Genomic DNA, 14,001 nt, shown 5'->3' on the forward strand with positions numbered 1-14,001 from the left:
AATTACACCGTGTTTCATATTTAATTACTGCAGAGCCTGAGCCTGTTGATCCCTTCAGTCAGTGTGACCCATATCCAGCTTTTTATTTTAGCTCAGTGTGTCTGCGTCACACCCACAACACACACACACACACACACACACACACACACCCACAACACACACACACACACACACACACACACACACACACACACACACGCACAGTCCCAGCGACGCCTCACATCCTCTTTGTTTTATGAATTTTAACATTCTTCTGTTTGTTCTGATGTTCTTCTTGTTCCACGTCGCTTCTGCTCTTCACTGATGACTGATTCTTACCTGGCTGGTTTTACCGGCTTCAGCCATGAGCTTCACACACTTTGTACATTTACTGCACATTTTCACACACACACCTACTGAAGTAGCTGGAAAATACAGAGAAAAGCAGAAAACAAATTCTGGATTTGAATAACATGACAGCCGCATCCACTGACAGTGAATGCTTCTCTTTATAAGTGGGCGTGTTTGAGTTTGTGTCGCTCGGGCGGTAAGAAAATAATTAGCGTGTTTTTTGTGCATCTTCATCAGTGACATCATTTCATGTTAGCGCTCCTCAGGCTGCGGTTGTATGAACACGGTCACCACGTGTGCATGGGAAATGTTTAATTGAAGTCTTCCTGTGTTTTCTCTGCAATTTCACATTGTTATACTGTTAATGTATTTTCGCAAACTAAAGTCTATTAAAATTGACAAACGCAGACAAAATTTAAAGGAAGTTGTCCAGGCTGAAAGCATTCCTAACATCTCATTTAACAACACGTTGTTTACCTTCTCAAATCATTCAGCTCTTTCCTTTAAAAGAGTTCTGTAATGTCCGGATGTTTATGATTAATTCGATTATTAACTAATTATTCTAAATCTGCTCAAAGTCCACAAAGAGAGACACAAAAACAAACCCGATCCGCTGCTTTCCAGAGGATTTTAAAAAGCTCCGGAAAAGAAAAAAAAACATAACAACAATTAGGAGCGGTTGCCATGGGCGACATCTGTCTACCATACAATCATATTATTGAATGTGTGTGTGTGTGTGTGTGTGTGTGTGTGTGTACTTGTGTGTAAACAGCTGATGCACAGGTAAAACCGAGGTGATAAGTTTCCTGACAGTTTGATAAAAGAGGAACAAACCTGGCAAAGCTTCTTATGTAACACACACATCCACGGAAACACACACACACACTCACACACAAACACCACACACACACTCGCAGGTAAGCGTGTTGAGGCAGGCAGGTGTTCAGGGGAGCCAGTGTTTCCCGTGGAACAGAATGTAAATAACATTTCTACTGAAGGAAGTCTTTAGTGCGGGAATCCTGTCACTTCACCAGCTAAAGCCGTTATCATCATTAGCTAACGGGCAATTGTGCAGGAGCTTGTCCTGGATGTTAGCAGGCTTTAAGCTGAAGTTAGGAAAGTTTTGTCAGTCAGTTTTGCACGGCTCCAACAAACGTTCTTTCATGACCCTTCCAGAAAGAGCAGGTCCAGATCGAAAACAGGCAGAAACCTTGAGCAGAACCAGACTCATGGTGAACATCTGCTGAGACTGGTTTGGCCAAGAGAGAGAGAGATAGAGAGAGAGAGAGAGAGAGAGAGAGAGAGAGAGAGAGAGAGAGAGAGAGAGAGACAAACCTTCAGACAGAACAAAAAACAAGTGCTGATTATGGGTTGTTGTCAAAATAGAAAGTTACAAGCCAACTCTTAAAAGAAAAGCTGCCTCCCGTTCCCTGATTGGTAGATGATTCCTAAAGGATTGGGGATTGGTAATTGAAAGCTCTTCCTCCCCTACTAGATTTTAAGACCAGAAGCTGTCCTGCATTTTGGTACGTTAAGGTTCTAGAGGTGTGAGGGGGAGAACCTTCTCTGTCCGTATTGATGGTGTGGGTTTGATTACCGTACCGCTGCAGACAAGTTGACAGCGTGACTGAGCCGCTCAGTGTGGGAGGATATAATCTTTCTCTTCAGATAAAGAAAAAGTGAACAAGCTGCCCACTCGTTTACCTATCTCTCTCTCTCTCTCTCTCTCTCTCTCTCTCTCTCTCTCCTCCGTCTGCCTCGACCCCTCTCCACCTGCAGCTTCCTTCAACTTCCTGTTTGTAGGGATGTGCAGGAGAAAGTGTGCATTTTCTTTCTGTGTGTTTTATGGACATGCATGTAGTGTGTGTGTGTGTGTGTGTGTGTGTGTGTGTGTGTGTGTGTGTGTGTGTGTGTGCGTGCAGATACATAAGAGGCCCTTCAGCACCTGTTCACATAGCAACCGGCTCTCAACAAGACATTTGGAGAAGAGGAGTGGGAGGAAAAAGAGAGAGAGAGAGAGAGAGAGAGATAGAGAGAAAGCAGAGGAGGTGGGAGGAGAAAAAAACTCAAATTAGAGGCTTCAGACTGAAATAAGAGCAAATAAAAACCTCCAACTTCTCACCAGAAATATACAGACCCACTTCATTTTGCTCCTAACTTTACAGGACATTTTCCTTTAAACTACAAATTAGGGCCCGACCGATATAGAATTTATTGGCCGATATCTTACTTAGATCTGTCTTGGATTTGTACAGATCGATAGATATATACACATTTATTGTGTTGGTCACTCTAATGCAGTTATCAAACTGTTGTGTAAGGGTATATAGTGAAGACAAGACAGTTACCCAACTGGAAAGTAACTGCGCATGTACGTGCATCACCGCTTGACACTCTGAAGAGTCATCAAGCTTTTTGTAATCCAAATAGCGCCCTCTGCTGGTGACAGTTAGAACGAGAACTTCAAGTGTAACACAATGAAACTAAAATCAGATATTTGACTGGTGAATAAATCTGGTAATATTGGTGCATTTCTGCGATAAAATGAGCCGATACAGAGAGTCTCTTGATATGCTGATATCGGCATATGTATCTGTCGGCTGATGAATCGGTCGACTTTAATAAAAATCGAATGTACTTGTACTTTTTCTAGATTATTTCCATTTGCTGGTACATTTTTCTTTGACTCCACTAAATCACAGAGGGATTTGTTGTATCTGTCCTGAGATGCCAAGTTTTGTTCACTGCTTTCTGCTCTCTTTCCAAACTGTCTTTAACTGCGTTTCTGTTTCTGAATGCTTTCCTGCGCAGCGTTTAACATCAGCACAGAAATGTGACACATTTTGATTCCAGAGAGACGTCAAAGTCTGATAAATCAGGAGATGAAGGTGTTGCAGTCGAGGTCACATTGCTAATCTCGTTCCACGCTTTATTTTGTCATTTTTAAAAAAAAAAATGTCTTTATCAGATTTTTTTTTTTTTTATTTAACTGTCAGTTTTCTCTTTTTACACAATCAGTCCTTCTCTTTCTCTCTCTCACTTCTTCTCCTCGTGGGCGTTCTTTACATCCCCTCTTGGATTCAGCTGCTTTCTCTCCTCGCCCTCCCACGTTCACACTTTTCTTCTCTGTCCTCCTTCCACACTCACACCATCTCTCCTCACATGGCTCCGACTGCAGTTTCATTAATATGTGCATGTTTCCCTCGAAACATTCAGGCTCTTAGTGTGTGTGTGTGTGCGTATATGTATGTGTGTGTGTGATCATATTTACGTTTACACACAGGAACTGTTTGATTCTCACTGTGAGGCTGATATATGAAATAATTGGATGTCCTCGTGGATCAGTATGCAGGAACAAAACTGCCTCCAAAGAAGTTTGATCTCAGACAGACACCACAGCAGATGATGATTCATAAACTGAAGATCGTTCTGATTTACAGCCTTTTTGTTTCAGTTCATGAAATAGTTATTGACAGCTGTAAACATCTTTATTTGCAGTAGATTGATGTTTGAGTTCAGACAGGATTTTAGAGTTTAGGCTTTTTTATTACACACGTAGAAACAAAAACATCTGATACATCATCACAGCTCACATGTCAAAATTCTAGTCATCATATGGAAGATTCAAGTAAAAATTAAGGTGTATTGATTGCTATTTCAGTTGTCCTAGAAACACAATATTGGGTAATTTCTTGTAGTGATGTAGTACTAGAAATTGGTCTTGGTCTCAAAACCGGTCTTGAGGCCAATTTTTGAAGATCTCTGTCTCGTCTTGGAATCGAAAGCATTTTTACTCGGTCTTGTGTCAGGGCAGACTCCAGAATATAAAATCAAAATCGGATCGATTGTCTTGGTCTTGCCTTGCCTTGCCTTGCCTTGCCTTGCCTTGCCTTGCCTTGCCTTGGTCTTGGTCTTGGTCTTGGTCTTGTCTTGGTCTCATGCTGCCTTGGTCTTGGTCTTGACTCGGTCTGGATCCCTAAATGTCTTGGTCTTGTCTTGGTTTCTGAGCCCTCTGGTCACGGGTATGTCTTGGTCTCGGGTATGTCTTGGTCTCGGGTATGTCTTGGTCTCGGGTATGTCTTGGTCTCGGGTATGTCTTGGTCTTGTTTCTGTAGTTCTGTCTGTAAAGTAATGTAAGCATCCTTTACTGTTTATTTACTCTTCTCTTTACTGTCCTCTCCTGTGGTGCTTTCTTCCCTGCACTGTGTTTCTGTAATGTCCTGTATATCTGCCCGTCTGAACAGTCCTCTGTGCTGCGTATTTTCTTTCTGTCTTCTACTTCTTTTAAATCTGTCCTATTCTACATTTATTTACAGCTCTTCCTACTTTTTTCTACTGTCCTGCACTGGACATTTTTTCTGCCCTGTACTGCGTTTTATACAACCCTGAACGGCATTTAAGAAACTATCCTTTACACTCGTTTCTGTCCTGTCTTGTACTTTATCTTTACTCTCCTTTGATTCATTTGTACTGCCCTGTACTTCTTTACTTTACTCTACTCTTCTGCGTTTCCCGAAGTGTTGCATACTTTGTTTCAGGAGTCACATTCTGAAGTTATTCAGTCATTTGAAAGACAGTTTCCAATCAGCTCCTGAAATCAACTGTTTCAGATTTACTCTCATCATCTTCTTTCATATCTCTAAGTATCTGATCCATTAAGCTTTACGCAGATAATCAATACTGAATGAATGGCATCGTGATCAATAACACTTACTCCTCAGAATAAGAGTGTAAATCAGTTAAACTCTCCGCTAGACCTCAAACAGACCGCTGAGACTTTACAGCCGGGATAAATCCACTGAAGTATTGATTATGTGACCAATCAATCAAGCACATTGTCGGTATCAGAGGTCCATTATCAGTTACACTGTGGTGTCAATACAAACACACACACACACACACACACACACACACACACACACACACACACACACACACACACACACACACAAACACACACATATGTGACTTTCATCTCTTTTCAGCTCTCTCACATTTCCCTCCTCATCCTCTCACTGTCGGCAATGTGGTGTCTCTATGGTAACCGCCTGCAGAGAGGCGGACCCCGGCAGGTCACGCCCACTGCAGCATGCATCACACACACTCGTACACACGCACACACACACACACGCACACGCACACGCACACACACAGACCAGCAGTTTATTTTAGAGAATGTTCCTTTGGTTTTGTCGGCGTCTTAAATTACAGCCGTTTCTTGCTGCAGCCGCTCATCACAGTCAGTTTATTACAGTTTAGTTCAGGAAAACAGGTTTTATGTGATTTATTTTTCTCTCTGCAGGGAACAAACATGAGCAGTGATTCTCTTCTTATATTACAACCTTTCTTTAGAACCAAACAAATACTACTTTCTGTCCTCTGTTTGTTCCATAAAAGCTTCAGCTCTGTTTTTGTAAATCAGAAACAACCAGGCTAAATATGTCTGCATGGCCTAAATTAACTATGTGTGTGTGTGTGTGTGTGTGTGTGTGTGTGTGTGTGTGTGTGTGTGTGTGTGAGTGGGTGTGTGTGTTCTTTCTTTCAGGGTTTCTTTTGGAAACAGGATGTGTGTGTAATTTAAATATATTTGATGTACTTTAAAGCTCCTGTGAGGAATTTTTATCCGGTTATGAAACAGATCAAAATGGTTAAAGATGTCTCTCTATGACCTACAAAACCAAACCAAACCAAAGAGAGAAGACTGATCATTTATGTTTTCTCATTTTATAAACCTCTCATCGCTGTGGCAGGGTTAGTGTCAGACAAGGAGATCGACATCATGCTGCCCAAACGCCCCTTTTTTAAAAGACAATGCCAGGGTGCACTTTCAGAATAAAAGCGGATGCATTTTGTTAGAAAACAGTAAACACCACTTACACATGTACAGGACAAAATCAGCACAGAGATAAGTGGTATTGCTTTGTCCACAGGGGGCGCAAAAAACTGACAAAACCCCCAAAATCCTCACAGGAACTTGTTCGCAAGTGCAAATTCTGACTTTTAAAAATATCTGTGAACTCATTTAAACTCAAAGACAGATTCTTAATTGTTGAATTGTGCTTTTGTTTTTGTTGTTAAATGAAGCCATGCCAGCTGTCTCCCTCTGATTTTACTCTTTGTGCTAAGCTAGGCTGAACACATGTTGGATTCAAAGAGAGGTTAAGCTAATCTTTTGGGTTTGAGTTCCTCCTCTTCTGCTCTCCACACAGGTTGTTTTCCTGCATACGGACTAAGGCTGAACGATATATCGTTTGAACTTTGCAGTCGGGATGTGCACATGTGCACTGCTCGCATTGTAGGATGTGCAATGTATTAAAAAAAACACAGAGAATCAAACTTCCTCTCTGTGATTTTAACCTGGTTTTTAGAAAGTTGCAGGGCCTCTTTTTTTTTTTTTGCCGATGTGTTCAGGTACACTCTGTAAATCTAACCTTTGCTTGTCTCTGTGTCTCTGTGTAGAAACTCTGCTGGATGACTTCATGTTGACACATCCCATCTTCCTGACGTCCGACAGGTTCCAGCAAGTTCTGCTGCAGCAGTATCCTTCTTACACACACACACACACACACACACACACACACACACACACACACTCACGACATGCATAATTACCTGGACAGAATGTGCTCACAGGGCTCTGTGTGAATAATTGAGGTAAGCATGAGCCTCCATGCACGTGTTTGACTGCAAAGCTGAAAATCTTCTGTGTGTCAGTTTAAGAGCTCTGCTCCAGTTATTATTTTATTCAACACATTTCTTTTTTAAAATTCTGATCCAGTTTGGTCAAACACATGTTCTTCTGCTCAGGACTGTTTCAGTCTTGTAGCTGCAGGTTTTGTGTCTTCTCCCTCAAAGTGCCTACATTTCTGACCTCTGTGAGCAGCTTAAACTTCATGCTATGCCCCGCTCCCTTCTGTCTGTTTGAGTTCAGATTCATATTAAGCCCCGCCCCTTCTGTCCTTGTTTAGCCTCATGTTTAACCCACATGCCACTGCCTTCAAATGTCACGTTAAGCCCCGCCCCTCCAGTCTTCCAGTGTAGCCTCGTGTTAAATTGTTTAGGTTCTGTTCAAGCAAAGAAGCATAAACAGAAACAATCCTGAGTTCAACTTGTCCACATTTTAATGAACACACCTTTACATATTCGACCTGTGTATAGATGGAGAGCCCCTGTCTGTCTTAGTTTAGCATCATGTTTAGCCCCGCCCCTCTAGTCTTCTCAAGTTTAGGGGTTCTCTGCAGTAGCCTCTGGCACGGAGACCCCCTCATGCGAAATGTCTTTAATTCGTTCTACATCAAGATTGAAAACATGAAACATGAATAAACAGACAAGAATTTATTTATTTTGATAAACAATTAATAGTTTTGTTAGTCATTCAGTTTGTCAGTGTTTTTTTTCAGTCTTAAATAATTCCTGTCTTAACAATAATCAAATGAAATAGTAACAGTGGATCTTTTTTTTGTGTTTTTGAATGTTTGATGTCCATCAGAAAATCTTAGTACTGGTGCTAGCTAACAGCTCATCCAACTGGGGACTGCTTTACCCAAAGAAGCTGGAAGCAGCAGGAAAGTTAATCCAGACACGATTAGAGAGCAAATCTATCAAAATAAATCTATTGTTAGTACATCTACTGCTAGGCTAATTCTTAATTACTTCTATAGCTGCCAGTTAGCAAGCTAGCCAAACAAGCTAATTACCAGTAAGCTCATATTTCATTTATACTTTCAATAATCTTTATTGCATTAACAAAAAATCAAAGACAGAATGAAAGTGAACAGTAGTAAATTCTTGGCTTGTTAGTGTGTTAGTTCTGTGTGTGTTCGCTAGTGAAGTTGAATGATTTCATATAGAAAACATGTTTTTAAGTTAAGTTTGTTGTGAACATTTTTTCAGGTTTAAATTAGATTCTTAAAACCTGAACTGTTATTTGCAAAATCCGCCTTTCAGACAAACGTTTCATGGACAGAACATGTTAAAAATACAGCCCCATTGACAGTAACATATAAAGTGAAAGCACCCAATTAAAAAAAAAAAGATAAAGACAAATATTAGTGTTTACCCGCTGACTCATGGGATACAAAAGTTTAATTTGTTGCTGCGTCGTAAAAAAAAATCCAAACGATCTTTTCTCCTGCGCTGTGACAGCGTGATGGCCGTCCACGTGAACACTCACCCACACACACGGAGATAAAGAGCAGAGAGCTGGAGGGAGGCTGAGGAAGTGGAGCAGAGAGGGGTGTGGGCGTAAGAAGAGTGGGAGGGATGGACGGACGGAGAGAAACGCTCGTCTTCATCTTTTTCTGACACAAACACAGAAATCTTCTTCTGTCATCTGTGTCTGCGTTTCTGTCGGGAAAAAAAAACAACAAAAAAGATTAAATGAAACATTCCGCCTTGTCCTCACAGTATTACATTTCATTTCCAGAAAATCAAACTGAGTCATATCTGAACACACAGACATCAGAATCATTTGGCTTTATTGTCATTATATAACACAGGACTGTTGAATGGTAGGCAGAGGAAGCCCTACGGACACACACATGCCCACACACACACACACAACATGTACACACCATTATTACAATATTATTTATAAGGAAAACTAAATGAAAGGTCACACATTATGCAAAATACACTTTACCATGTTTTTCTAACTCTAATATGTGTCTTAAACCTGTCAACAAACCCCCCAATGATGAGAAAAGTCCTGTGCTCAAACAGGCCATTTGGAGATTTTCCCTTTGTGACATCACAAAGGGCAGTAACCCCTCCCCCAGGTGGGAGACACTCCCACAGTTAGGTGTTTGTTCCGCCTTCTCACCGTAAACAATAGGACATGGAGCGAGAAAGTCAGAGCCCCCCCCCCTTATTGGGTCTATCGTGGGCGGCAGTAGCTCAGTCTGTAGGGACTTGGGTCGGGAACCGGAGGGTCGCCGGTTCAAGTCTCGGTGCGGACCAAATATGGAAGTTGGTCTGGTAGCTGGAGAGGTGCCAGATCACCTGCAGAGGTGCCCTTGAGCAAGGCACCAAACCCCCACCTCACCACCAGCTCAGGAGCGCCCGCTGTGGGCAGCTCCGTCACTCTGACATCTCTCCATTAGTGCATGTCCATAGGATCCTGTTTGTGCCTGTGTGTGTATATATTTCAGCCTGTGTGTGTGTTGAATGACTTACAGAGTGTAAAAACTGAAATTTATCAATAAAGGTAAATCTTAAATCTTAAATCTATTGTGGTCCAGGTCAGATGTAGCGAGGCTGTGCAGGTGAGGTTGGTGTTGTAACTAATGTGTTCTCTATGATGACATCACCCGTGTGTCGCTGGAGGAGACGCTCTCTTTTAACCTTGTTAGATCGCCATGGTAACTAACTCTACACTCCTGACCAGGTTGTGTTAAATGGACTGACAGGGTGCCGCCCTCGCAGTAATTACTTCATAACGATGTCCTCCGCTGGCAGACGTCCCTACAGATGCTCAACGTTTACGGAAACTTTGCGACATGAGACTTAAAATGTTTGTGCAGTTACATTTACACAAACTCTGTGTTATAGCCTCAAGATGATGTCTGACGGTTTTTTACTAAGTGTCAGGGTTATGATGCCTCATGATGGACACACTGTTTTAGCTCCTGGCGTTTTGTCTGGCCAGCCGCCCTCTCCGAAGCATTATGGAAATTGTAGTTTTGAATCGTTACGCTTATAACTTTTGAAAGTATTTTTTGGCTCTATTATTACTCAGAAAAATATCCCATCATCCATTCATGGTCACTTTTTTTTTTTTTTTGTACTCGGGCACCAAAACCTTTGAGCCTCGCTCTAAACCGCGAGAGACACCAGCAGGTCTCAGCTGTGGAAATAAAAAACCCAGCAGCAGCAGCAGCAGAGAAACGACTGAAAATAACTGCTGGATTTTTTTACTTTTGTCACTCTCCTCAGGATGCTGCATGCACTGCGTTAAGTGTGATCACAGTGTATGTGGAGAGACGGAGGCAGCTGTGTGTGTGTGTGTGTGTGTGTGTGTGTGTGTGTGTGTGTGTGTGTGTGTGTGTGCGCAGATATATGTGGGTCATCATGGCGGCTCTGTCTCTCTGTAGTTACAGTTTCTCCTCAGAGCTGCTGCCTCTGTGAGACATTAAACCAGAGCTCATTAAAGATAGATTTATAAACTGCTCTTATTCTCATTACAAAGATAAATTGGATATTAATGAAGTGATTGAAATCATTTTGATTTTTAAAGTGTTGCAGTTAATTCTGCTACACTCGTTAACATTTGTCTCTTGATTCAATGAAACAGACATTCAATTTTATATTTTCTTATTTTAGGGATATATATTTATTACAATTTAATATTTAATTTCCTTTTTAACATTTCATTATGACCTGACTATCCAGAGCGATATAAATATTTAAAATGTGTTTCCTTTTTATTCTTGTTCTGTATAAAATTTCCGTCCTGCCGTCGGAGTATTGTTTAAAGACGAGTCCAATTTCATCCTTAACTCAAACTTTCCCAGATTCTCTCTTGAGACCGAGGTGAAGGATGGAGAGGTGAGAGGTGGGGAGAGGAGAGAGAGAGAGAGAGGAGGAGGAGTGGGAGGAGGAAGAAGAGAGGGGGACGAAGAGACAGAGGGGGAGAGTGATGGAGCGATGGACGGAGCAGAGAGGAAGCAGGCGGTGCTGAACGTGGCGTTTCGATACCTGGACACTTACAGAGAGCTGCTGCAGGAGGAGGGCGAGCGCAGCAACAACTTCCCGAAGGTAACACGCACACACACACACACACACACACACACACACACACACACACACACACACACACACACACACTGGAAAATACACAAGATTTAAGACACTATATAACACACACACTCACAAACAGAAAGCAAAACATTACACACACAAAAAATAACACACACTTATTGAGAGCTGCAGGAGGAGGAGGGGGAGAGCAGCAACACACACACACACACACACACACACACACACACACACACACACACACGCACACGCACACACACACATTCTTTGTTGTAGCTAGCGATCCAATCAGATACATTCCAACGTCATGTCCCGCCTCCTCTCTGGTAGGTCACAACACAGTAGTTAGTTAGTCTTGAAGATCCGTTTCTCCGTGTCTTACCTCAACCCAAACAAGTTTTCAACCTAAACCTAAAACACTGGAACCGAATCAGCGATACTTTTGTCCCAATTTGCAATTCACACACACACACACACACGGCCGTAAACACAGATATAAGAACAGCAAGCTAAAAAAAAACAGAAAGTAAAAAGAAAAACAACAAGATTCCCCTTCAACGGTCTCCTACACACGCTAAGAGTAATACTTGAAACCCACACAGGAGGCAACACCTCTGCAGGGTGGGACACGTTGTTTTTGGTGCAAGGTTGTCACAGTTACAGAAAAAACAGACCAGCTCAGATCAGCACACACCTTTTTTTTTCTCTCACAAACACACACTTGTAATGTGTCCTCTCTTGTTTACAATCTGTGCCTTTGTGTGTGTGTGTGTGTGTGTGTGTGTGTGTGTGTGTGTGTGTGTGTAGGAGCTTTACCTGTGTGCGGTTCAGGAGTTGAGTCGGTACCCTGAGCTGGTGGAGGACGTGCTCAAACTGCAGAGATGGACCGAGATCTTGCACTGCCCGTAAGATAAACACCAACATACTTTATTATACTTATGTTTAGAAATGCATTACATCATTATCATGTGCAGTGTATGTTGTGATTGTTTGTTTTGTGTGTGTGTGTGTGTGTGTGTGTGTGTGTGTGTGTGTGTGTGTTTGTAGCTCTGATGAGGAGAAGGAGAGCAGGAAGAAGCAGGTCCGTCCTCTGTTCAGACACTTCAGACGCATCGACGCCTGTCTGCAACCGCGAGAGGCCTTCAGAGGCTCAGACGAGAGTACGAGACACACACGTCCTTACACACACACACACACACCTTCGCACACCTGCACACGTGCAAGGACAGAAATACAAGGCTATGCCAGACTGCACACACACTCACACGCGGTTGAAATACAAACACACCTGCAGTCTGTGGTCTGCAAATAAAAATCAAACTGAGTGACACACCCAGGACACACACACACACACTGTTTACATCTTCTCAAAGACTAGCCTATCACAAATCCTGAATGGTATTAAACATAGCTTAACATAAAGACTGGAAGCAGGGGGAAACTTCTAGCCTTGCACCATCAAAGGAGAAAGAAACTTGACCGTCTTATTTACATGTTGTATCTTGTTAGCTTAGCCTACAAGCTAAGTCATAAATCAGCCCAGTATGCTGATATATAGCTGTGTTTGTTTGAGTAAAGCTACGGGGGGAAAAGAAGCTCAAACTGAGTAGAATTAGAGGCTAGCTCTTAGCTAAGAAGAGGCTAACTCTTAGTCTTAAAAATAACAAGCTAACTCTAGGTTAACAGAACTTATGCTAACTCTAATGAATGACTTATGTTGTCCCTTTGTTATGCTTAAAGAAGCTACTGTAACTGCAGACTAGCAAATGCTTAAGCTGACTGCACTCTTTTGGAAACTAGAACGTTATGCTCGTTGGTAACATTGGTAGCCTACTGGAACTGGAAATGAAAAGCTAAATCCGGGACCTAGAGGCTAACAGAACTTAGCCTGAAAGATGTAGAAGCTAACTCAAACCAGAGCAACACAAAAGCTACAGTATCAAGCCAAAGTGACCTTGTAGGGAAATCTAAATTATTGGGACATTAAAGGTCACATTAAGCTTCTAAAACCTCTTAATCCTTTTATTAGAGAATTAAAAACATTGGGCTCATGTTATTCTTTTTTTTAAGGGGAAAAAAAACACTTAATGCTGCTAAAATATCTCAGAGTTTATTAAATTAATGTCATTTTTGTTTACTTAAAGATGTGTCTGTGGATGTGTGCGTCCAGTCTTCTGCAGGGTCTACACTCCGGATCACTCCTACGTCACCATCAGGAGCCGCCTGTCCTGTCGGGTCGGAGAGATTCTGGCTCTGGTCCGAGAGAAACTCCAGTACAGTGAAGACCAACCAGTCCTGCCAGGACACCTCATACTGGTGGCGGTCACATCTGCTGGAGGTCAGGAAACCCAGACCGCGACGGATTATCTGACTTCGACCAACAGACATGAGCTTTCTTCACCAACACACACATTCTCTTCACGTTTGTGTTTCAGAAAAGGCAGTGTTTCGTCCCAGTGATGAGGCCGTGTTCACCACACTGGGAGTCAACACACACCTGTTTGCTTGTGAACCTTCTGAGCTTGACTCTCTGGTGAGGATGCACCCTCATGTATGTCTGCTTTTATTTTGAAAAAAAAAAAAAATGAATTCATGAAAATGGACCCTCGGCATGGGGAGAAAAAAAAAATCCTGGCGCCGCCCCGGGCCTGGAGGGTTTGTTTTCCTGCGATTGATTTTACAGAGCTGCTGTACTCTTGTTCTAGAAGCCAAGTAAAATACTGACTGTAACTTCTTCCACCCTCAGCTTCCTCTTCCCGAGGAGATCCACTGGACGCCAGGTGACAGTAAACTCCACGACATGTCGGCAGAGGAGGTGGCCAATCAGCTGGTGGTGTTCGACTGGGAGCTCTTCAGCTGTGTGCACGAGGTCAGTCACATGGTTTCTTTACTCAACGTGTCAAAGTGCTGCAGAAT

The 14,001-nt window shown here is 42.3% G+C and overlaps 1 protein-coding gene across 1 annotated transcript in view; it reads left to right on the top strand.

Moving 5' to 3' along the window:
* Positions 1-14,001, top strand: part of rapgefl1 (Rap guanine nucleotide exchange factor (GEF)-like 1) — a 37,012-nt gene that overhangs the window by 10,950 nt on the left and 12,061 nt on the right. Inside the window, exons 3-9 of the mRNA XM_061065834.1 lie at positions 6,790-6,868; positions 10,842-11,085; positions 11,893-11,990; positions 12,133-12,245; positions 13,256-13,423; positions 13,521-13,618; positions 13,832-13,954. Coding sequence (XP_060921817.1) covers positions 6,790-6,868; positions 10,842-11,085; positions 11,893-11,990; positions 12,133-12,245; positions 13,256-13,423; positions 13,521-13,618; positions 13,832-13,954 — 923 coding nt within the window. The remainder of the gene's footprint in view (positions 1-6,789; positions 6,869-10,841; positions 11,086-11,892; positions 11,991-12,132; positions 12,246-13,255; positions 13,424-13,520; positions 13,619-13,831; positions 13,955-14,001) is intronic.

This window comes from Labrus mixtus, chromosome 20, assembly GCF_963584025.1.
Source record: "Labrus mixtus chromosome 20, fLabMix1.1, whole genome shotgun sequence".
In the NCBI taxonomy this organism is placed as follows: Eukaryota; Metazoa; Chordata; class Actinopteri; order Labriformes; family Labridae; genus Labrus; species Labrus mixtus.